Genomic DNA, 27,977 nt, shown 5'->3' with positions numbered 1-27,977 from the left:
AGATAAGAAAACTGAGGCCCAGGGGAGGCAGCTGCCCCAAGTCACAGTCTGGTCTCCGTCTCCCACCCTCAGCCTCCTGGGGGTCCCTCCCCAACCCTCTGGCAAATTTGTCTCTGAAAACAAAGGGTTAGAACCATGGGGCTCAGGGGTAATGTTTCATGAAATCTTTAATGAAACTGGGGAGAGGAGCACGAACAGAAGGGAGGGGCACTGGGGACAGGCTTGGGGGCAAGGGAGGTGGGCACGGGGCAGGGCAGGGCAGGGGGCTCTCCTCTTCCCTGCAGCAACCCTCCCCCAATCATCCCACTGACGGGGGAGGGAGGTGGGGAGGTGGAGCCATAAATACGTCCAGAATTTCAAAGAGGTGAGGGGCGAAGAGCTGGCCAGGGATCTCAGAGAGGGGGCAGGGGCAGGCCCGGGCCACCCTTGTCCGGGGGCCCTGGCTCCTTGGGCGGCCGTGGGGGCCCTGGGGGGTCCCCTGGCTTGCGACCGTGCTTGCGGAAGTAGCGGTAGCGCTGGACGTAGGCCCGCACCAGGTTGCTCACCTTCACCGGGTTGATCTCCCCACTTTTGCTGTGGCAGATCTGGGGGGCCGGGGACAGTTGGAGTCACCACCAGGCTCCCGGGGCCCCATCCACCCGGGACTGTTGGGCACAGCTTGGGACTGTGGTAGGAGGAGCTTCCCCAAGAACCAGGCCAAAGTCCCTCTGTCCCCCTAGACGATGGGTGCCCCAGGGCCAGCGGAACAGGCCCAGGTGGCCTTGAGAAAATCCCGTCACCCTCCTCACCTCCCAGACTGACCTCCTCCCCGTCTCCCATCCGCGTCCATCTGTCTGCACACATCTGTCCCTCCAGCTCGTTCTCTCCCCGGCCTGTGTCTGCCCCTCTCTCCGGGTGCCCACCTTGTGGACGGCCTTCCTCAGGATGTCCTTATACTCCTCCTTGGTGATGTCCTTCTTCTGATAGTACGGCTTGATGGCCAGCTTCACCTCCTCCACCGCCCGCTCCTGCGTGTGCAGCTTCTTCAGATACTGGTGGGGTGTCGACAACGGGGGAAGACACAGCAAGGGCCAGTGAGTACCTGCGGAACCTCCACCTCCACTCGCCTCTGCTGCCAGCCTAGCCACTCTGGCCGTCTGGCTGCTTTCAGGCTGGAAGTCCTGCTGAGGGTCCGTCCCATGTGCCCTCTGCTGCAGGTGCCCGGGACCAAAGGCCAGGCCTGGGCCTCTGCATGTCACTGAACATCTCCTCTAGGCCGAACCCTGGGCTGCCCCAGGCCTGGCCAGGACCAGGACACGTGTGTCGTCTGCCCTCACAAAGTTCAGTCTGATGAGAAGACAGGCATTGGTCAAGCAATTGCAGCTGGTTTTGAATGAGACTCTGTAGAAAACTGCACAGGGCTTTTCATCGCGGGAGCGGGGGGCACTCAGTTTAGGTTTTTACAATACTGCTCTGGTCACCCAGGGGATGGAGGGGGTGACTAGGGCTGAGGGGCACTGGGGAGTGGGGGTGGGGACTGACCTTGAGCCCATTTGTATCAGAAGCCTGGTCTGCCACTCCCTGTCTCTGACCCCTGGGATGCTCAGCCAAACCTTTTTGTGGCTCATTTTTTGTTTGTTTTTGAGACAGGGTCTCTCACTATCATGCAGGCTGGAGTGCAGTGGCACAATCACTGCTCACTGTACCCCTGGTCTCCTGGGCTAAAGCGATCTTCCCACCTCAGCCTCCTGAGTAGCTGGGACTAGATGTGCCACCCCCACGCCTGGCTAATTCTTGTACTTTTTGTGGCGACTGGGTCTCACTATGTTGCCCAAGCTGATCTTGAACTCCTGGGCTCAAGCGATTCACCCGCCTCGGCTTTGTAAAGTGTTGGAATTATAGGCATGAGCCACCGTGCCCGGCCATCTTTGTGGCTCATTTGTAAAACGGGGACAGCACCTATGGGCAGGACTACAGCGACACACATGGAGGACATGGCACAGGCTGGGTACAGAGCAAAGACTCAATCCAGGGGAGCCGTGCCTGTTCCAAGGGGGATGGCCATGGGATGAAAAGGGGAGGACGCGACAGGGACAGGGCAGAGAGCTTCTGAGGCAAGGCTCTTCCCGCCTGTGGCCAGCAGGCTAGGAGATCCCGCAGCCGCAGGCTCGGGGCAGCAGCTGCAGCCCTGGCCTCAGGCAGAATCTTTGCAAAAGCAGACAGGAAACCTCTAGCCAGAGAGCCACATGGGACCAGAGAAGAACAGGCCTTCTGAAGGCACAAGGGACAGTCCCTTGGCACCACCCTTGGAGACGCTGCCCTCTCAAGCCAGGTGATTATCAAAGTAGGGGCAGGTAAACTGAGTCCTGGGAAGGGCAGGGCACAATGGCTAGCCAACTCCAGGAGCAACATCAGTGACACTATCTGACGAGCTACTGAGCTGTTAGGGCAACTCTATGGCCAGAAGAGACACAGGCCACCCTGGAGGGACATCTCAGGCTTGCCTGGCCCCACAGGATGTGGGTCTCTAGAGAGACGCTGATCCCCAACACCCATCTCGGATGTGGCAAAGCGGGGCAAAGGGCAGAGCACAGACCAGGGCAGAGCAAGGGCCACTGTAGACCAGGGGGTCCTCACCACCCGAGTCCTGCAGCACAAGGCACAAGCTACGGACAAGTGACCGGCTAAGCTGCAGCCCCGCTTCCGCGGCTCACACGGGATGTTTAATGGGGTTTATACAGCTTTATCCAGCACGGTACACAGCTGTGTAAGGGTGACCAACACCACCGTCTGGCTATGGGCTACTGGACTGTAAGAAAACACATCTAGGCTGGGTGCAGTGACTCATGCCTATAATCCCAGCACTTTGGGAGGCCGAGGTGGGAGAATCCCTTGAGCTCAGGAGTTTGAGACCAGCCTGGGCAACATAGTGAGACCCCAACTCTACAAAAAATTAAGAAATTAGCTGAGCATGGTGGCACATGCCTGTAGTCCTAGCTACACAGGATGCTGAGGTAGGAGGATCCCTTGAGCCCAAGAGATCAAGGCTGAGGCTACAATGAGCTGTGATTGTGCCACTGCATGCCAGCTTGGGTGACAGAGCGAGACCCTGTCTCAAAAACCAACCAACCAAGGCCGGGCACGGTGGCTCACACCTGTAATCCCAGCACTTTGGGAGGCCGAGGCTGGCAGATCACCTGAGGTCAGGAGTCAAGACCAGCCTGGCCAACATGGTGAAACCCCGTCTCTACTAAAAATACAAAAATTAGCTGGGTGTGGTGGCGGGTGCCTGTCATCCCAGCTACTCGGGAGGCTGAGGTAGGAGAATCACTTGAACCCTGGAGGCGGAGGCTGCAGTGAGTCGAGATGGCACCATTGCACTCCAGACCGGGTGACAGAGCAAGACTCCATCTCAAAGAAAAACAAAAAAACAAAAACAAAAACCCACATGTAGACCTGACCAAGAGAGAAACAGCCCCAGAGCCCAGGAGTAGGAGCCGGCCAGAGCAGCTGAATAAGAACCTACATTACCGTCTGCCTGGCACCCATTCTCCCTCCCTTCATCTAGAAACAAGTTCTTGAGTTTTCATTCAGAAACCACCCTCCCCCACTCACACAGAGAGGGAGACAGCGCAAGCAACAGATAATCAAGCGGTGGGCTGCAGCGTGGGGCGTCTCTTCCAGGGTGTGTATATGTGGGGTGTACGCACACAGCCCCACACACGCACAGACGTGATCTTCCTTTGGACACGCCCAGTGCATTTCCTGCTCACCCATTCCAGCAAAGTGGAGTTCCTTATGGTTCCATGACTTTGGTCTCTACGGCCCTGTCTGCCTGCCTCAGTCTCCCTTTCTCCTTGGGCCCCCGCGTCTCAGTTCCTGTCCATATTCTCTACAGAACTGTCACCACTGCCCCACCTCTCCCCAGGCCAGCTCACCTTATCTGTGTCCCCACGGCCCTCAGAGCTGCTGCTGCCCTCTCTCTTGTCAGACGTGGCAGCCAGCCCGGTGGGGGTTGGGGGGGTCGAACCGCAGCCCCCCAGAGGGAGGCTGCCAGGAAGCAGGTAGCTGGAGGGGCCAGGGGGCAGACCCAAAGAGGTGGGCACAGGAGCTGGGGTCACCCCCAGACTTGAGGGTGGCTTTCTGTGGCTGAGGATCTGTGGGAAGAGGATGGAGAGGTGATGAGTAAAGGGAGGTGGAGGGGAAGAGGGGACGTGCACCCCACTGTTCCCACGCTGACTTCCCCACAGCTGAGGCAACAGGCTCCTCTTCAGGCTAATACCTTGCCCCAGAGCTGCCGGGCCTGCGGTTCCTCTCCTAACCCGAGGCAACGGACAAAAGAAGGGGCGGCAGGGACTCTCCCCCAGGGGAGCCCACCTGGTTGGTGGCCTGGATCAGCTCCTGGGCCTTCGCTCGGCTCGCCAGGTTGGCTTCTTCCATCTTGAAGAGAAGTGCAGTCACTGCAGGAGGCGGAGAGGTGACAATATGAAGATGGGGGAGGTGACAGGACAGGAGCTGGTGAACCTCACCTGGACACCTGCTGTCATCTCCTGCCCTTAGCCCCAGAACAGCCACAAGGCCTCACACTCAGAACTGGGAAAAGGGGGCCTTGGCCAATGAGAGAACAGCCCATACCACGAATGTTCTTGGGACTCCAGGTGTGTGGGTGCGGGGCTGGCCAGGGTCATGCAGTGATGAGACAGTGGCAGGAGTGAGATTCTGCCTTCTGACCCGCTGTGGCCAGTCCCAACCTCTCTCCCCACCTCTGCAGTCTGGTAGAGGCAACCGCCATCCGTAAGGAATACAGTGCCCTGCTCAAGCCATTGTTTCTGGTCCCTCTCTCCTACTCCCCATCTAGGGGAGTCCCAGAACCCAGCCCACCACTCCAGTCTGTGCTGGCCACCACCTGCTCTTGCCGGCCCCTCTCTCCCAGTACACCCAGGCACCTAGAGCCTCTGGACAGATGCTGGCTGGCCTTTACCCACCACCACCCTCCCAGTCTATGTCCCTATAAACCTCCCCCTGCCAAGGCACCCCACTGCCTCTAAGTCTGTACCCTCCAGTCCCCATCCTGTCTCACCTGCCCCAGCACCACCCTCCCCCAGGGGACACTCACAGGCCAGGACGCCGCTGGTGGTGCAGTCCACACCAGCCGGCAGATTCCAGGGCATGGGCGGGGGCAGCGTGGGCAGCTGGGAGACACGGGAAGCTGGCCCGTCCTCCGCCCCCGAGTCACCGGCTGTGGACCCCGCGCTGGGGGCAGTGCTTGGGGCAGCTGCAGCAGTGCTGGTGGCCGTGGTGGTAGCAGGCTGCTGCTCCTCCTCCTCTTCCTCCTCCTCCTCCTCTTCTTCCTCCTCCTCCTCCTCCTCTGCCCCACCTCGGACCCCAGCCTCCTCAGTGGCCTCCTCGGGCAGGAAGGAGACCTCAGGTGTCTTGCAGCTGCTGTCCACGGTCTGCGAGTCCGGAGTGAGGGCAGGGGGTGGTGGGGCTACCTTGGGGGGCGGGGTGCTAGGAACCTTGGCTGCCCGCTCCTCCCCGGACCAGGAAGTCTCCTCCGCTCCCTTGGTGCCTGCCGCCTGGCTGCAGCTATCTGCCTTGGACTTCTTTAGCGACACTTGGCCGCCACTGCCCCCGCTGCCACCTCCGCTGCGGACCTTTTTCCTGGTCTTGGATGGCTTGGTCTTTCCCTTGGTCCCCTTGGCTTTCTTGGCCCCTGCCTTGGCCTTGACCTTGGTCTTTTTGGGCTTGGTGCTGCCCGGAGCTGCTTTGGCCATCTCAGTGGGGGCCCGCTCGTCAGGTTTGAGGAAGGGGGAGCGACTCTCGCGGTCACGGCTGAATTTGACGCCAATGGAGCCCAGGCCGGCTGATGCGGCATCCTTGGCTGGGGTGGTGCTGCTGACACCCTCGCGGATCAGCACCGCCACCTTGGACTGCAGCTTCACTTTCCGGGAAGAACAGGAGGAGGACGAGGATGAAGAGCCTGAGCCGCTGCTGACTGGTGGCTTTGGCGGGGGCCCTGAGGAAGGCGCCGACTCCTTGGGGGGCCGGGCCTTCTTGGATGACCTGTCCCTGTCCCTATCTCTGTCCCTGTCCCGATCCCGGTCACCCCCGTCCAGCGCCTTCCGACGAGACCCCTTCTCCCGGGAGGAGGAGGAGGAGGAGGCGGCCCCCGAGCGGCGCCGATCCTTCTGGCTGCTCTTGCCGCCCCGCTCCTCGCCGCTCAGTCCCTCGGAGTCGTACAGGACCTCCCGCTTAGGTGACGAGGCCGGGGCAGGAGAGGGTCCTCGGAGGTCGGACTTGTCAAGCCGGCCCACCGTGATGGTCCGCTTGATGGCGAAGAGGTCGTGGTCCGTGAGGTCCTGGATGGAGGGTGGCACGGCCCCCCGGCGGCGGCTGTCGCGGTCACCACCCGAGGTGGAGCCGGAGGGCGGCGGGGCGGGCGCCGGGGCCTTCTCGCTGCCATCCCCAGACCGCTTCTCACCCCGGGACCGCGACCGCTTCTTCTTCTTCTTGCTGCCGCCACCGTCCCGGTGTTTCCCGCGGTGCCGCTCGCGCCTCGAGGACGACGATGAGGAGGTGGCCGGGGGCGGGGAGGCGGAGCGCCGCCGCCGTCGCCGCTTCTCCCGAGACCGCGACCTGCGGCTGCCCCCGCGGCGGCGGTCGGTGCTTCGTGAGCGGCGGCGGGTGGAGCGGGAACGGGAGCGGGAGCGGCGGCGGGCGGACGATGAGGCGTGGGAGCCGGGCTTGCGGTCCCGCGAGCGATGCTTCTTGGAGTCCCAGGGCGAGGCCGGGGCGGGCGGCGCGGGCTGGGTGCCCGACGAGGACGAGGCGGCCTCCTTGGCCTCGCCGCTGCGCTTGCGTTCCCGCCTGGACTTCTTGCGTGTGGGCGGACCAGCAGCGGCGGCCGGGGCGGGTGCGGGCGCCGGGGAGGGCGAGCGCTGGCGGTAGCGCTCCCGCCGCTGGGTCAGGATCTTGCGGCGCAGGTCCAGGCCGCCCCAGCGCGAGTCGGCGGCGGGCGGCGCGGGAGCCGGCTCCCCCAGGTCCACCTGCAGGGCGCCCTCGCCGTCCGACTCCGCATGCAGGGACAAGAAGTCGTCCCCCTCGGGGGCCCGGGGAGCGGGAGGCTGGGGAAGGGGCTGGGCCGTGGGGGTGGCCGAGGAGGCCGGCGGAGGCCGGGCGGCCCGGCCGCCGGGGCGGAAGAGGGACAGCGCCACCCTGGGCTCCTCCTCCGGCTGGACGATCTCGCCTTCCTCGATCTCCGAGTCGCCTGGTGGCAGCAGTGGCGGCGGGAGGGCGGCTCCACCAGCGGTAACCACCTCCACCGAGACCTTGCCTTCCCGACAGGCCTCTGCCTCGGTCCCCACCACGAAGACCCGCCGGCGCATGGCTCCATCAGCCCGGGTGGAGTCCACCTGGGGCGGCGTTCCAGGGGCCGGAGTCGGCTGTGTGGGCTGCGGGTCCGGGCGGGGGCTCTCGTCACCTGGGAAGTCCTGGCTCAGGCTGTTGTCGTCGTAGATGCCCGCCAGGGTCTCCGAGATGCGACTGATGCTCTGGGACAGGCCTTCCTCCTCCTCCTCGTCTTCCTCTTCCTCTTCTTCCTCCTCCTCCTCCTCCTCTTCCTCCTCAGGTGAGGGGGTCCCGGCTGATGAGCTGGGGTTGGAGCCAGTGGGCTCGAAAGGGTCGTACTTTTGCTCCGGAGCAGGCGGTGGAGAGTAGGCCTCGTCGGTGGGGTGGAAGGGGTCATAGATATCGAATCGGGGGGCAGGTGGGGCTGGGGGTGCAGGGGGCGGTGGGGGCGGGGGAGGGGAAGGGGAGGAAGATGAGGGAGAAGGGGAAGGGGAGGAGGATGCAGAGGAGGGGGCAGGGGGTGGGGCAGGGCCCCCGTCTCCCGTGCCCAAGGTGAGGTGACGGGCACAGGTGGGCCTAGAGGAGTTCGACTGTGGAGAAACTGCAAAGGAACAGGGAGAGAGAGGCGGTCAGGGCCTTCACCTCCCTCCTGGCGCCTGCTTGCTGGCCCAGCTGTGGACACTCGCTGGGCCACCAGGTCCTGCCCAGGAAGCCCCAAGTGCTTCACAGGAGCCAGCTGTAGGATGCTCCCAACAACTGCACACCATGGTTCTTAACCCAAAGGTCACTGGAGGAAACTGAGGCAGAGGGCTGCAGTATCCTCCCCAAGGGCACACAGAGAGGAGGCAGCAGTCAGGGTGTAAACTCAGTCAATGCAGCCCCGAACCTGCACTCCCATATCCTGAGACAGCACTGGCCTGACCCTGGGCAATGTACCCTGGCCTTGAAACCAGGAACTATCTTGACCAGTGCTGGCGACCCATCCCAGGAGGTGGAGGCTGCAGTGAGCTACAACCACAACACCACACTCCATCCTGGGTGAAGAAGAAACAGGAAAACAGGCTGCAGGGGGAGAGCTGGGATTCAAACCTAAGTCCCCCTCCAAGACAAAAACAAGCTCCAGCCTGCTGTGCCAGCTGCCTCTCGTGGGAGTCTCTCCCGTTTGGTAGAGGGTGAGATTCCAGTGCAGAGTCAGGAAATGGCAGAGCTGGGGAGCCCAGGAAGGCTGGTCTTCACCCCAGGCTCTTCACGCTGTGCTGAGTCCCCACCCAAGGAATTACATCTGCTCAGGACTCCGAGACACCACTGACCAGTGAAGGTGACAATGACAAAGGTTTGCCTCTTCCTCCAAACCAGGCATGGTGCTTCGTATGTCACCTCATTCGCCCCCAAAGAGCCCGCTGCACTGTGCTAAGTACTACAGTCTCGATGCCACAGTCACATGATGGAGGTGGCTGACAGAGGCCACACCACAGGCAAGGATGCCAGCAGAGTGGTGTGAGGACAGTGCCAGGGAAGGAGAGGGGTCAAGAGGGCAGCACCAGAGCCACCCCTTGATCCAGGGGCTGGCCCTCACAAGCCACGTGACCACAGGCAAGTGGATCAATGTGTCTACTTCAGTTTCCTCATCTATAAAATGGGGGTATGTTCATTCATCCAACACCCTTTATGGCTGGGTGGGGTGACTCATGCCTGTAATCCCAGCACTTTGGGAGGCCAAGGCAGATGGATCACCTGAGGTTGGGGGTTCAAGACCAGCCTGACCAACATGGAGAAAGCCCGTCTCTACTAAAAATACCAAATTAGCCGGATGTAGTGGCACATGCTTGTAATCCCAACTACCCGGGAGGCTGAGGCAGGAGAATCACTCGAAACCGGGAGGCAGAGGTTGCAGTGAGCCGAGATCGCACCACTGCACTCCAGCCTGGGCAACAAGAGCAAAACTTCATCTCAAAAACAAACAAAAAAAATATCAATGAGTGGAGTATACAGTCCCTCAGCTGCCAAGGGCTTAGGGGAAGATGAAGCAGGGGTGATGATGACAGCATTTACTTCCCAGGATAAGCGGAGGAATAGATGAGTGCGCAGAAAGAGCCAGGCTGCACCTGCTGCTGGGTGAGGACAGTCTGAGCCTCAGCTTTTCCTAGCCTCATTGCTATTCCCAGCACCTTAAGCACAAAATACTCCACAGACTAGAGCACTCCGCAAACACACGAGATCCACAGCTTTATATAAATTTCTATATGGAATAGGATTATGGGTGAACTTTCTTTTCTTTTTAAAACTACCTGGAATAAGCAAATAAAACATAACCTCAGAGTCCCCCTGAAAACAACTACTATTAGCTTCCGGATACACCTTTATCACTTTTAAGGCCCGGGGGCCAAATCCAGCAACAGATTTAGGAAATCTGTTTTCCTAAATCAAGTTTTAGGGGAATGTTGCCTGACCCATTTGTTTACTTATCCTCTGCAGCTTCTGATTTTGTTTTTTTTTTTTTAGAGGGAGTCTCACTCTGTCACCCAGGCTGGAGTGCAGTGGCACGATCTCGGCTCACTGCAACCTCCATCTCCCGAGTTCAAGCGATTCTCCGGCCTCAGCCTCCCAAGTAGCTGGGACTAGAGGCGTGGGCCACCATGCCCAGCTAATTTTTGTATTTTTAATGGAGACAGGGTTTCACCATGTTGGCCAGGATGGTCTCAATCTCTTGACCTCATGATCCGCCCACACTGGCCTCCCAAAGTGCTGGGATTACAGGCGTAAGCCACCGCGCCCAGCCCTACAGCTTCTGATTTTAAAGAAATTGAAACACTTTTGTGGGCCCCTAAGAATGTCACGAGTCCTAGGCACCATGTCTCTGTACTTAATGGATAAATCATTTACAGCTGTTAAAAAAAAGGGGGGAGGGGTGTGGCGGGCATGGTGGCTCATGCCTGTGATCTCAGCAGTTTGAGAGGCCAAGGCAGGAGGATTGCTTGAGCTCTGGAGTTCAAGACCAGCCTGGGCAACATATCAAGACCTCATCTCTATTAAAAATTTAAAAAAATAAAAAATAAAGGCTGGACGTGGTGGCTCACGCCCATAATCCCAGCAGTTTGGGAGGATGAGGCAGGTGGATCACTTCAGGTCAGGAGTTTGAGACCAGCCTGGCCAACACAGTAAAACCCCACCTCTACTAAAAATACAAAAATTAGCTCAATGTGGTGGCACGCACCTATAATCCCAGCTACTCGGGAGGCTGAGGCAGGAGAGAATCACTTGAACCCGGGAGGCGGAGGTTGCAGAGAGACTAGATCGCACTACTGCACTCCGGCCTAGGTGACACAGCAAGATTCCATCTCAAAAAAAGAAAAAAGAAAAAAAAAACTAGCCAGGCATGGTGGCATGCACCTGTACTCCCAGCTACTCCAGAGACTGAGACAACAGGATAAATTGAGCCCAGAAATTTGAGGCTGCAGTGAGCTGTGATTGTGCCACTGCACTCTAGCCTGGGGGACATAGTGAGACCCTGTCTCAAAATAAACAAACAAGGTAGCCAGGCACAGTGGCTCACGCCTGTAATCCCAGCACTGTGGGAGGCTGAGGCGGGCAGATCACTTGAGGTCAAGAGATCAAGACCATCCTGGCCAGCATGGTGAAACCCCATCTCTACTAAAAATAAGAAAATTAGCTGGGTGTGGTGGCACGCACCTTGTAGTCCCAGCTACTCAGGAGGCTGAGGCAGGAGAATCACTTGTACTTGGGAAGTGGAGGTTGCAGTGAGCTGAGATTACGCCACTGCACTCCAGCCTGGGTGACACAGCGAAACAAGGTAAACAAGGTAAACATGACCTGGCACAGAGTTGTGTGCCTGCTCTACCACAGAACTGGTGCTCACAGCTCACAGCTGGTGCCCATAGCTGACTGCACCTTCTTCTCCTCTCCCTTCAACCCCTCCTCCAAATACATATGTTCACATAGAAGGAAGGCCTAAACCCAGGGTTCTCAACAGAGTCCAGGGCTCAGCAGCATGTATTGTTTAAAATGAAAATTCCCAGGTCCCACCCCAGACCTGCAGAATCAGAACTCCTGGGAGTGGGCCCAGCGATGTGGATAGTAACAAGTCCTCCTTGCAATTGAGATGTGCATTCAAGTTTGGTCTAAACGGCTCACAGGGTTACCATTGTGTGTAGGGTTGGAGGAAGAGATTCCTCCTTGGGCAGCGCACATCTCAGAAATCAAAAACTTGGGCTTCAGACTCAGACACACCAGGGCTCAAGGCCCAGGCACCCCATGGAGCATCTGGCTGTGCGCCCTTGGGCAAGTGCCTGCCCTTTTTCAGGCTGTCTGCTTCTCTGAAGATAGAGACTCGAAGAGTCCCCCTCCTGGGGAGATGAACGCCCAGTGCAGTGACACTAATACTTAGCGAGCCGAAACCAGGTGTCACACACGCTGACCACTCGCACATAGCCCCAGCACATCAGTTTTTACTTTATGTACATCTGTATGCGCCTACAGCCTTAATCACGTCTAATACGAAGAAAAGGGAAAGGTTTTGTCTAAATGACATGATCACCGCTACCATCACTACCAAAAACAGCCGATCCCCACACAACTCCACGACCACCTGCCCAGCTCTGCCCTGGCCCCACATACCCGTTTTGCCCGTCCTCCAGGCCCTGAGACGGGGCAGCAGGCTGGGCACAGGCAGAGGGATGGGATCTCTATCCCCGATTCGGACCTCAGCCACCAGCTCCAGCATGTCCTCGCTTCTGCAAGGTGGAAGGGGTGGGTGAGCCTCAGGGGTGCTTCTGGCTCTCACGCTGAGGCCTCTCCCACTCCAGCTGCCCAGCTACTCACTCGCCAGGCCGCAGGTCCAGGCGGCTGGGAACCCAGGTATCCGGAGGATCCAGGACACTCACCAGCCCTGCGAGGAAGCTGTCCGCGGCCATGTCCAACACCTGGAAGAGGCCAGAGAGGCTCTACGCCGTCCCTGGTCACATGAAGACTGGCAAATCCTGCTTCCCCACTCCCTAACCTCTCAGGAACCCAGACATCTAAGATCCCCAAGAAAACTGAGGATCTAATTCCTGTAGCCTGACTGCCATCAACACTCAAAGCTCAGGCCCACAGATCAGGCCCCCAGACTCTCCAACATTGCCCCTGGTCAGCATCGCAGAGCCAGGAGTCCAGGTCCCCAAACCCCATTCCCCCAGACTCAGGCCCCTGTCCCTTCCTCCCTGATACCCGTGAGTCAGGCCCCCAGCCCCCTCTTCTTACTCACAGTAGCCGTGTCAGTGCCCCCTGATTCCTGGGAACGGGGCTCTGACCGTGGACTCCGGCAGCGCCGCCATCGAAGGCCATGACACCGAGAGCCATCTGGTGAGAGATTTGCATGGGGGATTGGACACAGGGGACTTGCTGCAGAGACTTGTGGGGTAGAGGAAAGAGGAGCTTGATCTAGTTCCTGACAGCGGAACCAGCCTCCCGCTTGCTCTCCAGGCCTCCATGTGCCGCCTCCCAGGAGGACTTCCCAGCACCCACTTCAGAGGCTCCAACGCTCAGCCATTCATCCTCCTGTCTGCCCTCAGACACCTCAACCTGGCATTCAGGCCTTGCTGGGATCCAGTCCCCACAGACCTCTCATGCCTCCCCCCACTCCACTCACACCCCCCTGCATGCCAGCCCCAAGGAAGCCAAGCGCAGCCCCTCGCCACTGCACCCGTGCTGTAGGCCTGCTGCAGCCGATCAGGCTTCCCTCTAATCCTAGGTCCTTAGACTCTTCTAGGTCCTTAGAGAGCCATTCACTGTCCCTGTTCTGGGAAGGTGCCCTGACTCGTCTCCCACCATGCTAGCTCAGGTGGGCCTCCTGCCCTCTCCCAGCACTGTGCCTGTCTCCCTTCCACTGCACACTAGGCCCTTCCAAGGCAGCCACAGGGTGTCTGCCCATTTTCGGCTCCCCGTGCCAGCACAAGGGTGGCACCCAGGAGGCTTCAGAAAAGCTTGTACGAATGACATTAGGATAAAGAATGCAGAGAGGGGGCAGGGCTAAAAGGAACCGGAAGCCACCATACCTTTATCATTGGGCAGGTCCCCCTGCAGGGAGCTTCCCACAGCCTGCTGGATGGCTCGCTGGGGAAGGGGGGAAGAACCAAGCATCAGAGGACCCAGGCAGATGCTTTGCAACCTCTGCCCCTTGGGAGACAGACATCCCAGACACTGACAGCCAGACTCAAGTGCTTCATGGGAGCCAAAAGTCCGGCGCCCCTGCCTCAAGCCCCAGAGTCAGGCCCCTGGAGTGTGGATGCCCAGCTACTCCATCCCTAAGTGCCAGGAGCCCAGCAGCCTCACCAGGATAAAGGCAGAAGGAGAAAGCGTGGGGTCTCTGTCTGGCGGACCATCACCCCGATCCTCGCCCGACTCTTCCGTCTTCCCTCGAGATTCATCTTCTTCCTCCATGGTCACCTGGGGGTCCAGGGGTGAGAGTTTGGAGTGGAGGTCCCGGGAGAAAGGATGGAAGTAGAGGATAGACATGAAGACCTCAAGGGCCCCACACTATCTCCCTCAGCATCCCCTCTGGCACCCCTCCTCTCCTCCACCTCATCCCGTTCCACCCTGTGCTTGGGTGGGCGCTGGGCCCAGCACAGACACCCCAGGGACTAGGAGCAATTCTCTTCCTTTTTCCTGGGTTTCAGGTGCCTCTTATGTCAAAGGGAGGCCTCCCTGGCCTCCGCTTTTAACATCTCACTCCTCAATTCCCGCAGCTTCTCCAACAACCTATCCAAACTTCAAGACCTCATTCCCTGGCCTCCTAAGAGGCAAAGCCAACACCGAGGTTTTTTGTGTGTGCTGCACTGTGATTTTAAAGAGTGTGTTCCACAGTCCTAGAAACCCACCTTTCCCAAGGCCAATGTGCTGGGCAATATTCAACGCCATGCCTCAAACACCACACAGCTTCCTAGAGCATCAACTGTCCTCGACGGTGAGGACCACCCCCAAATTTTATTTATACACCTAAGTTGGAAACTTCATTGAGTGATCTGCAAAACCAGTATGCCATTTTTAAAATGAAAACGCTAAACTTCAGAAAGGCATGCTGAAGGAAAACTTCACAGGAGGCATTTACCTATCGCCATCTGCACGAAGCCTTTGCAATGTCATGGAAATTCTTTGATATGATTCCCCAGTCAGGCAGTTGAAAGATCATCCATCAAACAGGTGGATGTCTTGATTAGGGCTTCGGAAAAATATGAATATTTCAGCTGTAAGCTTCCCCATGACTGTCAAATCTGCTACTCGTAAGACAATATCCAATCTCAAAATTCCTAGAAAGCTTCAAAATCCCTAACCCACAACTCAGTATGCTTAATTGTAAATGCACGAAATAGGAGCATCTATCTCAGAGAATGGCTGTGAATATTGAAAGCCTGACTTCTGCCACACAAATATTTAGAGCACCTCAAGTGCTCAATATGGATGAACAGGAATGACACTATTAGCCCTTAACGCCCAGGTTTCCCCTACATCTGTCTCCTCACTTCCCCCACAGCATGCCTGCAAAGACAAGACCCTGGTCCTGTTCTAGATCCCATATAGATTTTCAAACCATGCCAAGCCTCCATATTCAGCCTCCCAGCTCCACCTAATTCTTAACTTCCTAAGACACACCCAACCCTGATAGTCCATTACATCCCAGCCTCTTTCACCAATACTCAATAAGCTCAGCCCCAGTTCCTGGCCCTGGAACTGTTCTCCAGCACCTCCGGGGGAAGCACATGCTACCTAGAACAGTGACTGTCACATATCAGAAGCTTAATCAACATCTGCTGACTACAGGCTGAGGGATCCCCAAACCCTCTGCAGTATACAAAGATGCTTGCTTGCTCATTTAGAAAGCACCAGGCTTTGCAGACACACCCTCAGCTACTTAGATCTTCTGAACAGAAGAATGCTCTGCAGATACTGCTAGGTCCTGTCTGGATCAGTGGTTTCCCCAACAACAGGGTCATATACCAGTTTAGTGCTTCACAAACAGCTTGTTTTAAAAAGTAAATAGAACAAAATAGTTCTTCGCAGCACATCACAAGTAGTAAGTGGAAATGTCAATTCGTGGAAGGTGAGTTAATGTTAATACATTATGTTATATAATGTTAAATACATTATGACTGTCTGTACCAGGTCTCAATGAAAAAATGTATCTTAATGCAGATCACGGTCAACATGGCCCAGGTTTCCCCTTGAAAAGCACTGTAATAGTGGGTCTAGATGACCCTCCAGACTCTTCCAGACTAATGTAGATTAATTCTCTCTCAATAACCCCCAGGGTAATGCAGAATCTTAAAACATTTTTCATTTGAATTACTTTCTGAAGGGCAAGTATATCTAAGCTGGACAAAATTTCCTCATTCTCTTTCCGTATTATTCACCACAAGCTGATCTGACCCCAAAGGCATTCGAATTTGCTCCAGGCATAAAAACTGCATTCCTGCAGTCACATTAAAGCCATCTAGATGGTTCCAGGTCCTTCTAACTGCCCCTAGCCTCCTGTCACCCATTATTAGACACTACCCATACCTTGGAGACCCCAGACCCTCAGTACATCTCAGTACTTGGCGCCCTCCCCTGGTGGGCATAACCCAACCCCCTAGGGGGCCCTAAAAGACTTCCTAGCCCTTGAACACTGCTTCTAGGCCTGATAAATGGCCCCAGACTTATGCAGACCAGTTGCATCCTCAGGCCAGCCCATGTAGACACTTTCCAGCCCTAACAGACATACCCCAGGCGCTCTAGATGGCTCTGAAGATACTCTTCAGGTCTTGCAGACCCTCCTTCACCCCTGGGACATATCTCAAGATCTCAAGATGGCCCCAAAACCCTCTAACCAGACCCTAGCCTTCGGTCAGCCCATAAAGACAATCTACAGTGTCTACAGACACGATCCAGGCCAGCTACGTGATGGAGGGCAGGCCTTAGGCTCGGTCTAGGCCCAGGGACGCCCCAAGTCCTCTCGGAGACGCCCCATAGACGCCCCCAGGAACCCACGGATGCGTCCCGGGGCCCTGAGAAGGCCCCCCTCTCGGCGCCAGGTTTCGCGGCAGCTGCCGGGCCCGAGACCGCCCCGAGAAGCCCTCCAGGACCCGTGGCTTGTGGGGAGGACCCCGGGACAACTAGCGACCCAACTCCGCCCCGCCCACCCCAATAGGCCCGAGCCCCGCGGCCCGGACCGCCGCCGCCATCTTACCCCGCCGCTCGGGCTGCGGCTCCGGCCCCGGCGCGGGGCGGGGCGGGCTGGGGCGGGGTTCGTGAGCAAAGAAGGAGAGAGGCGGAGCTAAAGCGCCGCCGAGCTTGCCGGGATTTCAAGTACCGAGCACGGCGGCGTGAAGGCCGGCGGGAAGGCAACCGGACTCGGTTTCCCAGAAGCCAATGGGACACACGGGGCGGGGTCCGCGCGATGCACGCCGGTAGGCGTAGTCCGCGCACCGCCTCTGTCGCGCGGGGATAGCTAGTGGGGTGAGAGGTGAAGTGGGCGGGGCCGCGGTAGCCCGCGATGACGCCCCACAGTGCTCTGCGCGCGCGCGGAAAGTGTGGCGGAACAGGAGGTGACGTACGAGGCGCCAGGCAGAACAGATGCAAGGGAATTGTAGTCCGGCGGAGTGAGCACTACTTGCTGGATGTCGTGCTGCCCACATTCTGGGGCTCTCAGAATCCAGATCCTCTAGGCCCCCCTAAATTTAGAACCAGACGGGATGCAGTGGCGCACACCGTAGTCCCACTCGGGAGACTGAGGCGGAAGGATCGCTTGAGCCTAGAAGTTGGAAGCCAGCCTAGGCAACATAGGGAGGCCCCGTCTCTAAAAAAATAAAAATAGGCCAGGCGCGGAGGCTCACGTCTGTAATCCCAGTACTTTGGAAGACCGAGGCAGGCGGATCACCTGATATCAGGAGTTCAAGACCAGCCTGACCAACACGGTGAAACCCAGTCTCTACTAAAAATACAAAAATTAGCCGGGCGTGGTGGCTAACGCCTGTAATCCCAGCTACTCGGGAGGCTGAGGTAGGAGAATCGCTTGAACCCGGGAAGCGGAGGTTGCAGTGGGCCCGAGATCGCGCCATTGCACTCCAGCATGGGCTACAAGACGGAAACTGTGTCTCAAAAATAAACAAATAAAAATAAACTTAGAACCTAGAAGCCCGACCCCATAGCCGCCTCATTCAGTATAGAGAAGTCTGAATTCCGAATCCTCTCACTCAGAGCAGAGTCCAGACTCCTATTTCCCTCCTCCCTCCGACTCAGGAGTCTGATTCTTCCTTCCTCGGATCCAAGAGTCGGTCTCCCAGACTAGTCCTGGTCTCAAGCTCTCACATACGAATTAGGGTCCCCCCAAGCCAGTGCCTCGCTCGGACCCAGAATCCTGGGTCCCTAGCCTCTCCAATCCCTGGACCTAAGAGTCCAGGCCCCCGGCTCCCTCCTTTACCGAACCTAGTACTAAGGAAACTGTCTACCTTCCTCCCTGACACCCTCCTCCCCAGGACCCAGGAGTCCACATCTCCAGCCCCATTTTCTCCTAGGGACCCAGGAGTCTGGGCCCTCTGCTTCCTTCTCCTTCAAGACCCAGAAATCCTGGCCCCAGGCTCTTCATGACCCAGGCATCCCTACTTGGGCGAGCTGGCTCATGGATTAGGAATGCAGTGATCTCACGGCCCCTCCCTGCCCCGTTACCCTGCTGTCCCCCTCTAGGGCCCCACTCTCCTCCCAGTCTGTCTTCCGCTTGGCTGGGACAGCGGGAACCGGAAGCCTGGGTCCCTTAGCGGGCGGAGACTCTAGCTTCTAACCCAGACGCCCGGGTCGAAAGCTTGGCTAGGATCCCAGGAGGGAGGTGGAGCTTCTCCTCAAAACCTGCTGCTTCCTCGGAGCGCCCTATATACGGCCGCGCGCGCGAGTCGACGAGCTCCGCCTACCATACTAAGGCCTCGGAGACGATGCCCCAAGCAGCAGTGTCACAGGGGTCCTTATTTGCATAGCCCCTCCCCTGAGGGGCTTCCCGCCCCGTCTGCTGAAAGAATAAATTCTTATTAACATAGCCACGCCCACAGGCCGCCCCCCCGCTGAGAGCGCGTGGCGCCGCTCAGGGCGAGCACAGGTCTCTCATTAGCATAGCCCCGCCTCATTCGGAATTCCCCTTCGCAGCGAACGCCGTTCCCTTTCCCTTATTAACATAGCTCCTCCCTTTCTTTGGCCCGTCCCCCTCCTTAAGTGTCCGGAGACGCGAGCCCTCCTTGCCAGAGCTCATGATTATGCAGTAGCCTCATTAGCGTAGCCCGCCCCCGGGTCCCGCCCGGCTCCCCCGCAGGCGGTAGCGAAGGCAGCAGCAGCGGTGGCGACATGAGCAGCGGGGCGGCGTCCGGGACAGGGCGGGGGCGGCCCCGGGGCGGGGGACCTGGGCCCGGGGACCCCCCGCCCAGCGAGACACACAAGCTGGTGGTCGTGGGCGGCGGCGGCGTGGGCAAGAGCGCGCTGACCATCCAGTTCATCCAGGTAGTGGGCCCTCACCCGGGAGGGTGTCCCCCGGGACCCAGAACTGAGCCCTTGGGGGGATCCCCGAGACCCCTTTTCCCCCTTGACCCATCACTGAGACCCTCCTATTAAGGCCCTCTAACCTTAAAAGATCCCCACAGATTGTAACCTAAACTCTTGGAGAGCCTCCATCCCCTGCACGGGGCACCCTTCCTTCTGCACTCGCATCCCGAGACCCACCATTCCCTCTCCCAGTGCCTAAGACCCCGCTTACCTGCTGACCTGGCTTTGAGCACCTCCTGGGAGCAAGCTAAATATAAAACACTCACCCCTTTCGGACCCTAAGCACTCCCAGGACCCCCACCACGCCCTCGGTGCCACCTTCCACCACCCTGAGCCCTATCTCCCCCAAATCTCAGTCCCCAACTTCCTCTCTAAGCCATTGAGAGCTTTCCTGGGAGAATGCCAGTGCCCAGCACCTTTGAGATTCCACCACGTTCGATTCTTTTTTTTTTTTTTTTTTTTTTTTTTTGAGACAGAGTCTCACTCTGTCGCCCAGGCTGGAGTGTGGTAGAGTTGGTAGAGTGTGGTGGAGTGCGGTGGAGTGCGGTGGAGTGCAGTGGTGCGATCTTGGCTCACTGCAACCTCCACCTCCTGGATTCAAGCAATTCTCCTGCCTCAGCCTCCCGAGTAGCTGAGACTACAGGCGCGTGCCACCATGCCTGGCTAGTTTTTGTATTTTTTAGTAGAGACGGGGTTTCACCATATTGGACTGGTCTGGAACTCCTGACCTCGTGATCGGCCTGCCTTGGCCTCCCAAAGTGCTGGGATTACAGGCATGAGCCACCGTGCCCGGCCCCACGTTTGATTCTTAGCCCCTTCCATGGCCACCCCCAGAATCTAGAAATTCTACCCAGACGCCAGCCCTGAGACTTTTCTGGGACTACCCAGTCCTAAAAGAGTCCTGCTCTCCGACCCGAGATTTAAAAAGAGATCCTGCCCCTTGGCCATTCCAGAAATCTCCAAGACCCCAAGTCCTGACAATCCCCCATTCCTGGAGGCCCAAACCTCCACTCTCCCACCCCACCCCCAAGGAAAACCAGCCCCTCCTCCATCCCATGCTTTCTCCACTGCAACTCCCTGAGCCCCTCTCAGAAACCCTGAATAGCTCTCAAATCATCTCCATGGAAGAAGCCCCCAGATTCTTGGCACCTCCAGAAAGACCTACTCCTTGGGAGTTTCTCTGACCCTATAAATGAACTCAATGTTTCTAAGACTGTATATACTATAACCTCCCAAAACCCCTGAGCCACCTCCGGGCTGGCTCCCAGTTCTCAGCCCTGAGCTTCTCACGCTGTGCTCTGAGGTCACGCCCCTAGCTACCCCCAGAGCCACCCTCCAGGACAAGCCCCTCACCAAGCACCCCTCTAACTGACAGATGCAGCCTTCAGACCCCTAGCCTCCAAATCACTCCCTTTCCTGAAATTCCACCCCAGCCCAGGAAACCTCCTCCCCATTCCTGAGGGAGGTCCTCCCCGCTTCAAAGAAATCCTAGAAAAGTGTCTTGGCCTGAGATGCTACCACAGAGGCCCCAGGGCCCCAGGACATCCCTGTCACCCCCACCAAGAGACCCCTTCAAGGGCCTGGGAGGGAGCCCTGCTTGTGTAGAGAAAGGCCCCAGCCCTGGGCCCCTTGCACCCAGAGGCAGTCCCAGAGCTGGCCAAAGGCCTGGCTGGCGGCAGGCAGGACCCAGGCAGGAAGGCAGGGGCCGGGGCCCGAGGGTGGGGCAGCCTCTCCGCAGCCGGATTGGAACCGGGACCTTCCCCTGGGAGGAGACGCTGGAGGCCGCCTGAGCAGGAGGAGGAGACGGGGGAGGAGGAAGAGAGGGCGGAGGCAGAAGAGGAGGGAGAGATATAAACAGGCAGTCTGGACAACAACGCCTCCGGTAACTGATACATTCAATATTCAACGGGGATTTGCTCTGAATCTCGCCGGTGCTGGATGGAGTGTAGTGCTGTTCTTAGCTTCCTTTTTCAAATGAGGAAACTGAGGCTCAGAGAGGGGAAGTGATTTGTTCAGTGTCACACAGCTAGGATGTAATCACGATGTGGGACATGTACCTTATACCAAAAAGAGAGGACTAGGAGTGACTCAGAGAGAAGAAGACTGGTAGGAAGGGTGGGGGGCCAGGAAAAGGGGGGCAGGGGAGCAGCTACCCAAAGAGAAGGGGACAGAGACCCAGAGAGAGAGTAATAGAGACTCAGAGAGACAGAGGGGACAGAGACCCAGAGAAAAGGGGGCAGAGACCCAGCAACAGGGACAGACATTTGGAGAGAGAGAGGACAGGGCAGGGCACAATGGCTCACACCTGTAATCCCAGCACTTTGGGAGGCCCAGGCGGGCGGATCACCTGAGGTCAGGAGTTCGAGACCAGCCTGACCAACACAGCCTGAACGACACATCTCTACTAAAAATACAAAATTAGCCAGGTGTGGTGGCGCATGCCTGTAATCCCAGCTACTCTGGAGGCTGAGGCAGGAGAATCTCTTGAACCCAGGAGGCGGAGGTTGCAGTGAGCCGAGATCTCGCCATTGCACTCCAGCCTGTGCAGTGAGCCGAGATCTTGCCATTGCACTCCATCCTGTGCAACAAGAGTGAAACTCCGTCTCAAAAAAATAAAAATAAAAAAAAAGATTCAGAGAGACAGAGGGGACAGAGACCCAGAGAAAAGGGGGCAGAGACCCAGCAACAGGGACAGACATTTAGAGAGAGAAGGACAGAGACTGAGAGAGGCATCCCAAGGGCAGGGCTTCGTCCTGTCTGCCGGGGCACTGCAGTAACTATCCTCTCCCCACCCCGCCAGTCCTACTTCGTGTCTGACTACGACCCCACTATTGAGGACTCCTACACGAAGATCTGCAGTGTGGATGGCATCCCGGCCCGGCTGGACAGTGAGGGCAGCGAGGATGGATGATGGATGGGGGTGGTGTCAGTGGGGGCTGAGGGCTCTTGGGGGTGACTGGGGGGAGCCTGGTCCCCATGATGGCCCCTCTCCCTGTCTCTGCAGTCCTGGACACCGCGGGCCAGGAAGAGTTTGGGGCCATGAGAGAGCAGTACATGCGTGCCGGCCACGGCTTCCTGCTGGTGTTCGCCATTAACGACCGGCAGAGGTGACAGGGGTTGCCGGTGGTGGAGCAGTAGGTGGGTGTGGGGAGGACCCGGGCTCCGCAGCTGGCTGGACCTCATGCCTCCGGCTTCACTCGCAGTTTCAACGAGGTGGGCAAGCTCTTCACGCAGATTCTCCGGGTCAAGGACCGCGACGACTTCCCCGTTGTGTTGGTCGGGAACAAGGCAGATCTGGAGGCACAGCGCCAGGTTCGGGACACCCCTCTTTCTGGGGACCCCAACTCAATCTGGGAGGCTCCTTCCAGCACACCTGTCCCCCATCAGCATCCCCCTCTGTCCCTGCAGTCCTGTGACTGCCACTGTCACACAGCTCACCTAGATGGGTTACCCCCAAACCGGACCTTCAGGGTCCCCAGCATCACCGAGCAGAGAGCCTAGCATGCAGGTGTCCTCAGGAGAGGCTGCTGGATGGAACAAAGGACATTCACCCCCGGTCCGCCAGCTCTCTTTGCCCGTTCCTCGCGTTCCTCCCTTCCAGCCAACCTCCCACCAGCCCCAGCACTTCCCCTGCTCATGGCCGGCCCCCTCCATGGCTCCCCAGTTCCTCCCCAGGTGCCAGATGCCCCTCACAGTTGCACCCCTCCTTTCCCTGCTCCCATCACTTCCCCCACGACAATGATTTCCACACAGAATTCATCCATTTGGTGAAGGCTTTGGGGATTTCCAGGCTTTGGGGCTCCGCTGGCCTCTGCTGGGAACACCCTGACTTCCCTGCCTGCCCACTCCTGGTTATCTAAGGCACAGCAGGGCAAGTGTCCACGAAGCCCACCCCCATCCCTTACTTAGAGGACACCAAGCCCCTGCAGCATCTCCCTCCATAATCTCTCAGGAGCTCTTCCTCTTTGAGTTCTCACAGTGGGTCATCTCTCCTAGAGTATCCAGCCTGCCTGTCTGTCTCTCTGGCTGCGGTCACCCTGAGTGCAGAGACCTGACTCCCCCGTGTCCCCCGTACCCCCAGGTCCCCCGATCAGAAGCCTCTGCCTTCGGCGCCTCCCACCACGTGGCCTACTTTGAGGCCTCGGCCAAACTGCGTCTCAACGTGGACGAGGCTTTTGAGCAGCTGGTGCGGGCCGTCCGGTGAGCCGAGTCCCCTTCCCGTCATCCTTGTCCCCAGCCCTTCCACTCCAAACTCACTGGCGTTTTCCCACAGGAAATACCAGGAACAAGAGCTCCCACCGAGCCCTCCCAGTGCCCCCAGGAAGAAGGGCGGGGGCTGCCCCTGCGTCCTCCTGTAGCCCAGGCAAGAGAGAAGCAACCAGCACAAGCTCTCGGGCTAGCTGCCTTCGCACCTTGCTGTGTGACCTGAGGCCCTCACTGAGCCTCAGTTTCCTCATCTGGGTCTCCCAGGACACATCACATACCCACCATTACTTCCTGGCCTCTTCTGGGCTGCTGCCACTGTGTGCCTTCTGCCAACACCTCCTGTCCCCACCTAAGCCTGGTGGGGGTGAGGGGCTCCGGGTCACTGCTGTATATAACTCCCCTCCCCCAGAAAAATAAACGTCACTGCCAACGTCAGGAGGTGCTTTCTAAAAAGGTAATGAGGGTCGGGCACTGTGGCTCACTCCTGTAATCGCAGCAGTTTGGGAGGCCAATGCGGGAGGATCGCTTGAGTCCAGGAGTTTTTGACCAGCCTGGGCAGCATACCGAGACCCCCATCTCTTAAAAAAATGGGTGGGGGAATGAACTCTGGGACGGTGAACGAATTAGGGCACACATGTTCTAAGGCCTCCCTCCACCTAGAACCCTCGCATCTAGAACCTATTGCTTGGGGAGGAGCAGAAGAATCTTATAAAGCAGAACCAAGTGCCTAGACCCCCACTTTCCCTTCAACAGGGCGATTCTACCCTTTATTGTTTGTGTGTGTGTGTGTGTGTGTGTGTGTGTGTGTGTTTTTGAGATGGAGTCTCACTCTGTGGCCAGGCTAGAGTGCAGTGGCGTGATCTCAGCTCACTGTAACCTCTGCCTCTCGGGTTCATGACCTTCTCCTGCCTCAGCCTCCCGAGTAGCTGGGACTATAGGTGCATGCCACCACGCCCCCAGCTAATTTTTTTTTGTATTTTTAGTAGAGGCGGGGTTTTACCATGTTAGCCAGGATGGTCTCAATCTCTTGACCTTATGGGTATTTTCTTGGGATAAACTTTGAACATCTGATGAAGGAATTTTTTTTTTCCTAGAAAGTTATAGAATGTGCTCTTCAATATGGTAGGCAGAAGCTACATGTGGCTATTTAAATTAAAATTAAATAAAATTCGGCTGGATGCAGTGAGTTATGCCTATAATCCCAGCATTTTGGGAGGCTGAGGTGGGTGGATCGCTTAATCTCAGGAGTTTGAGACCAGCCTCGGCAATAAAGTGAGACCCCCCGCCCCCATCTCTACCAAAAATACAAAAATTAGCTGGCTGTGGTGGCACATGCCTGTAGTCCCAGCTACTCAAGAGGCTGAGGTAGCAGGATCGCTTGAGCCTGGGAAACAGAAATTGCAGTGAGCCAAGGTGATGCCACTGCACTCCAGCCTGGGCGACAGCAAGACTGTCTCAAAAAATAAATAAATAAAAAATAATAATAATAAAAATAAAGGCCAGGCGCGGTGGCTCACACCTGTAATCCCAGCACTTTGGGAGGGCCAGGCGGACGGATCACCTGAGGTCGAGAGTTCGAGACCAACCTGACCAACATGGTGAAACCCTGTCTCTACTAAAAATACAAAAATTAGCCAGGCGCAGTGGTGGGCGGCTGTAATCCCAGCTACTCAGGAGGCTGAGACGTGAGAACAGCTTGAACCCGGGAGGCGGAGGTTGCAGTGAGCCGAGATCGTGCCATTGCACTCTAGCCTGTGCAACAGAGTGAGACTCCATCTCAAATACAACAACAACAACAACAAAATAAAAAATATTTTAATAAAACTTAGTTCCTCAGTCAAATCAACATTTCAAGACCTCAGTTGTCACATGTGGCTAGTGACTTTTTTTTTTTTTTGAGACAGAGTCTCGCTCTGTCACCCAGGCTGGAGTGCAGTGGCAGGATCTCCACTTGCTGCAACCTGTTTCCTGGGCTCAAGTGATTCTCCTGCCTCAACCTCCTGAGTACCTAGGACTACAAGCGTGTGCCACCATGCCCGGCTAATTTTTGTATTTTTGGTAGAGACGGGGTTTCGCCACCTTGGCCAGACTGGTCTGGAACTCCTGGCCTCAAGTGATCCGCCCGCCTCCGCCTCCCAAAGAGCTGGGATTACAGGCGTGAGCCACCGCGCCCAGCCTCTAGTGGCTATCTTAATAGACAGGGCAAATAGACAACATTCCTATCATTGCTGAGTGGGCTATTGGATAGTGCTTTCTAGAACGTTCCAATAGAATGTTCTAGGACATTGGAGACAGGCAGCAACTCGGCTGGGTGTGGTAGCTCACGCTTGTAAGCCCAGTACTTTGGGAGACTGAAGTGGGTGGATCACTTGAGGCCAGGAGTTTGAGACCAGCCTGGGCAAGAGCTAGACTCTGTCTACAAAAATAGAGACAGGGAGCAACTGCTACAAACCCTGCCTGTCCCACTCTCACCTTCAATGTATATCGAGAAGGGACAGGTGGGTGGAATGGTGTCCAAGCAGCCGTCTGGCAAGTCCTCATTTCCAGAAAGTTCCCAGTGGCACTGACATCTGAATCTAAACACTTAATCCAATTTGGGGTTGGTGTGGACATCCCCCATCCAACCCCCTATTCTGTCCTGGGAGAAGCAGAAGTGTCCGGTGTCTTAAGGCCACAGTCGGTAAGTGGATGACACACTTCAGTCTGGAAGCCCAAAGCCCATCTGTGTTCTAGGAACACTTCGTTTTTTACATTTTATTTATTTATTTGAGACAGGGTGTCACTGTGTTGCCCAGGCTGGAGTGCAGTCGCATGATCACAACTCTGTAGCCTCAACCTCCTGGGCTCAAGCAATCCTCCTGCCTCAGCCTCCCAAATAGCTGGGACTACGAGCGCACACTTGGCTAATTTTTCATTTTGTTGTAGAGATGAGGTCTCGCTATGTGGCCCAGGCTGGTCTTGAACTCCTCCCTTTAAGCAATCCTCCTGCCTCGGCCTCCCAAAGCTCTGAGATTACAGGCATGAGCCACCGTGCCCAGCCTGGGGACACTTAGGACTCTCCCACATCCAACCTAAGCTCTGGTGGGGGGAGGGGCAGTCCTGCCCACTATTTGCTACCCTGGAAGGCTGAAGCCAACTGGAGACCACCGTCTACCCACCTCCCAAGCCTGTGTGACCGGCCATCTTTAAAGCCCCAAATCTACCCAACACACCAGGCTAAAAACCTCAACCGGCCGGGCGCGGTGGCTCATGCCTGTAATCCCAGCACTTTGGGAGGCCGAGGCGGGCGGATCACAAAGTCAGGAGATCGAGACCATCCTGGCTAACACAGTGAAACCCCGTCTCTACTAAAAATACAAAAAATTAGCTGGGCATGGTGGCGGGCGCCTGTAGTCCCAGCTAGTCAGGAGGCTGGAGGCAGGAGAATGGCGTGAACCCAGGAGGTGGAGTTGCAGTGAGCCGAGATTGCGCCACTGCACTCCAGCCTGGACGACAGAGCGAGACTCCATCTCAAAAAAAACCAAAAACAAAACAAAACACCTCAACCGAGATGTCCCCATGCCCTGAACTTGAGGCTCCACCTGACACCTATCAGCAGTCAACCATCTGCTCCCTATACCCAGGCCCTGATCCCTGAATGCTCTACTCGCACCCACCCTGGAACCTGCTTCCTAGTCCTAGGGTGGAGCATGGCCTTTGCATGACCAGGCTGCCTGAATTCAAATCCAGCTCTGCCACCTCAGTCTCATCTGTAAAATGGGGGCAAGTACAAAGCTACTTCACAGGGTGAGCACGAGGCTAAAGGAGACGATTGCAGAGGAGGTATGAGCCCGGCGCATACTAAGTGCTCACCATCAATGACTGTGGCCGACATGTCTCCATTCTGCCCCAGAACCATGAATGTCCCGCTGTATCCCGGATTAGAACACTGATTAGCAGGCTGGGCGCAGTGGCTCACGCCTATAATCCCAGCACTTTGGGAGGGCAAGGCGGGCGAATCACCTAAGGTCAGGAATTCGAGATCAGCCTTGCCAACATGGTGAAACCCCCCTCTCTACTAAAACTACAAATATTAGCCGGGTGTGGTGGCGGGGGCCTGTAATCCCAGCTACTTGGGAGGGTGAGGCAGGAGAATCGCTTGAACCCGGGAACCCGGGAGGTGGAGGTTGCAGTGAGCCGAGATCGTGCCATTGCACTCCAGCCTGGGCAACAAGAGCGACACTCTGTCTCAAAAAAAGCAAAACAAAACAAAACAAAAAACAAAAAAAACCTGATTAGCTAAATATCCCTTTCCGGGTTCTATTATCACAGAATCTTTGGCCTGTTCTCAACCTTCTGCCCTGGGAAAAAGTACAGCTCGGATGTACTGTGTCACATGTTGGCTCTCTTCCCTGCTAGGAACTCTGCACACCAGGGGTCCACCCCTGCTGGATGAGGAGTGGTGGGGCTAGAGGGTGGGCAATGTTTTGATCAGTTTCCAAACAAGCTCTGACACTTCCACCTAAGCCCCAGCTGCGGGTACTTAGCCCCCAACAGGAAGGAGTCCTGTGCCAACATCTCTCTTCCGAGATCTCACCATCCACATGCCCCCTGCAGAGGATTGGAGTCTTTCCTGCACTGCCCAATGGGGCCAACTTCTTGGCTGAGGCACCCTGCTTCTAGCAGGACCAAGATGCACTTTGAGAAGGTGATTAAAGTTACGGCTTGCCCCCAGATGCTCAAGACAACTGGCAGGCCATTTTTGGAAGGTTTACAGACACCAGTGTCCCAAAGATCAACAGACAACAGCGAAAAGGCTGGCATCCCCCTAGGCACTGTTAGTGCCAGAAATTATGTATTCAGTTCCTCCCCTCCCCTGAGCTCTGGCAGGCCCTAGCAACGATTCTAAA

The 27,977-nt window shown here is 57.1% G+C and overlaps 2 protein-coding genes across 5 annotated transcripts; one reads left to right on the top strand and one right to left on the bottom strand.

The window, feature by feature from the left end:
* Window positions 1–149: 149 nt before the first annotated feature.
* Window positions 150–16,675, bottom strand: SCAF1 (SR-related CTD associated factor 1). Of its 4 annotated transcripts, none has more exons than XM_063658680.1 (11): window positions 16,547–16,675; window positions 13,657–13,770; window positions 13,380–13,437; window positions 12,590–12,684; window positions 12,166–12,266; window positions 11,962–12,077; window positions 5,096–7,927; window positions 4,357–4,439; window positions 3,918–4,136; window positions 802–1,031; window positions 150–584 (listed from the first exon to the last, which is right to left on the bottom strand). In XM_063658680.1, the coding sequence occupies exons 2-11, from the start codon at window positions 13,762–13,764 to the stop codon at window positions 548–550; spliced, it is 3,879 nt and encodes a 1,292-aa protein (XP_063514750.1). In that variant the 5' UTR covers window positions 13,765–13,770; window positions 16,547–16,675; the 3' UTR covers window positions 150–547. The 4 variants fall into 4 exon arrangements, with proteins under 4 accessions (XP_063514750.1, XP_054320962.2, XP_054320963.2 ...); XM_054464987.2 differs by having other exon boundaries at window positions 903–1,031; window positions 16,547–16,673; XM_054464988.2 differs by lacking the exon at window positions 16,547–16,675 and adding an exon at window positions 16,082–16,220 and having other exon boundaries at window positions 903–1,031.
* Window positions 16,676–18,634: 1,959 nt separating this feature from the next.
* RRAS (RAS related) lies at window positions 18,635–23,523 on the top strand. The gene is made up of 6 exons (XM_054465715.2): window positions 18,635–18,840; window positions 21,683–21,770; window positions 21,887–21,989; window positions 22,086–22,194; window positions 22,964–23,082; window positions 23,156–23,523. Exons 1-6 carry the CDS (start codon window positions 18,688–18,690, stop codon window positions 23,238–23,240), a joined length of 657 nt encoding a protein of 218 aa, XP_054321690.1. The 5' UTR covers window positions 18,635–18,687; the 3' UTR covers window positions 23,241–23,523.
* The last annotated feature ends 4,454 nt before the right edge of the window (window positions 23,524–27,977 follow it).

Source organism: Pongo pygmaeus, chromosome 20 (assembly GCF_028885625.2).
Source record: "Pongo pygmaeus isolate AG05252 chromosome 20, NHGRI_mPonPyg2-v2.0_pri, whole genome shotgun sequence".
Classification (NCBI taxonomy): domain Eukaryota; kingdom Metazoa; phylum Chordata; class Mammalia; order Primates; family Hominidae; genus Pongo; species Pongo pygmaeus.
Note: the sequence above shows the minus strand (reverse complement) of the source record. Positions and strands in the feature narration are given on the sequence as shown.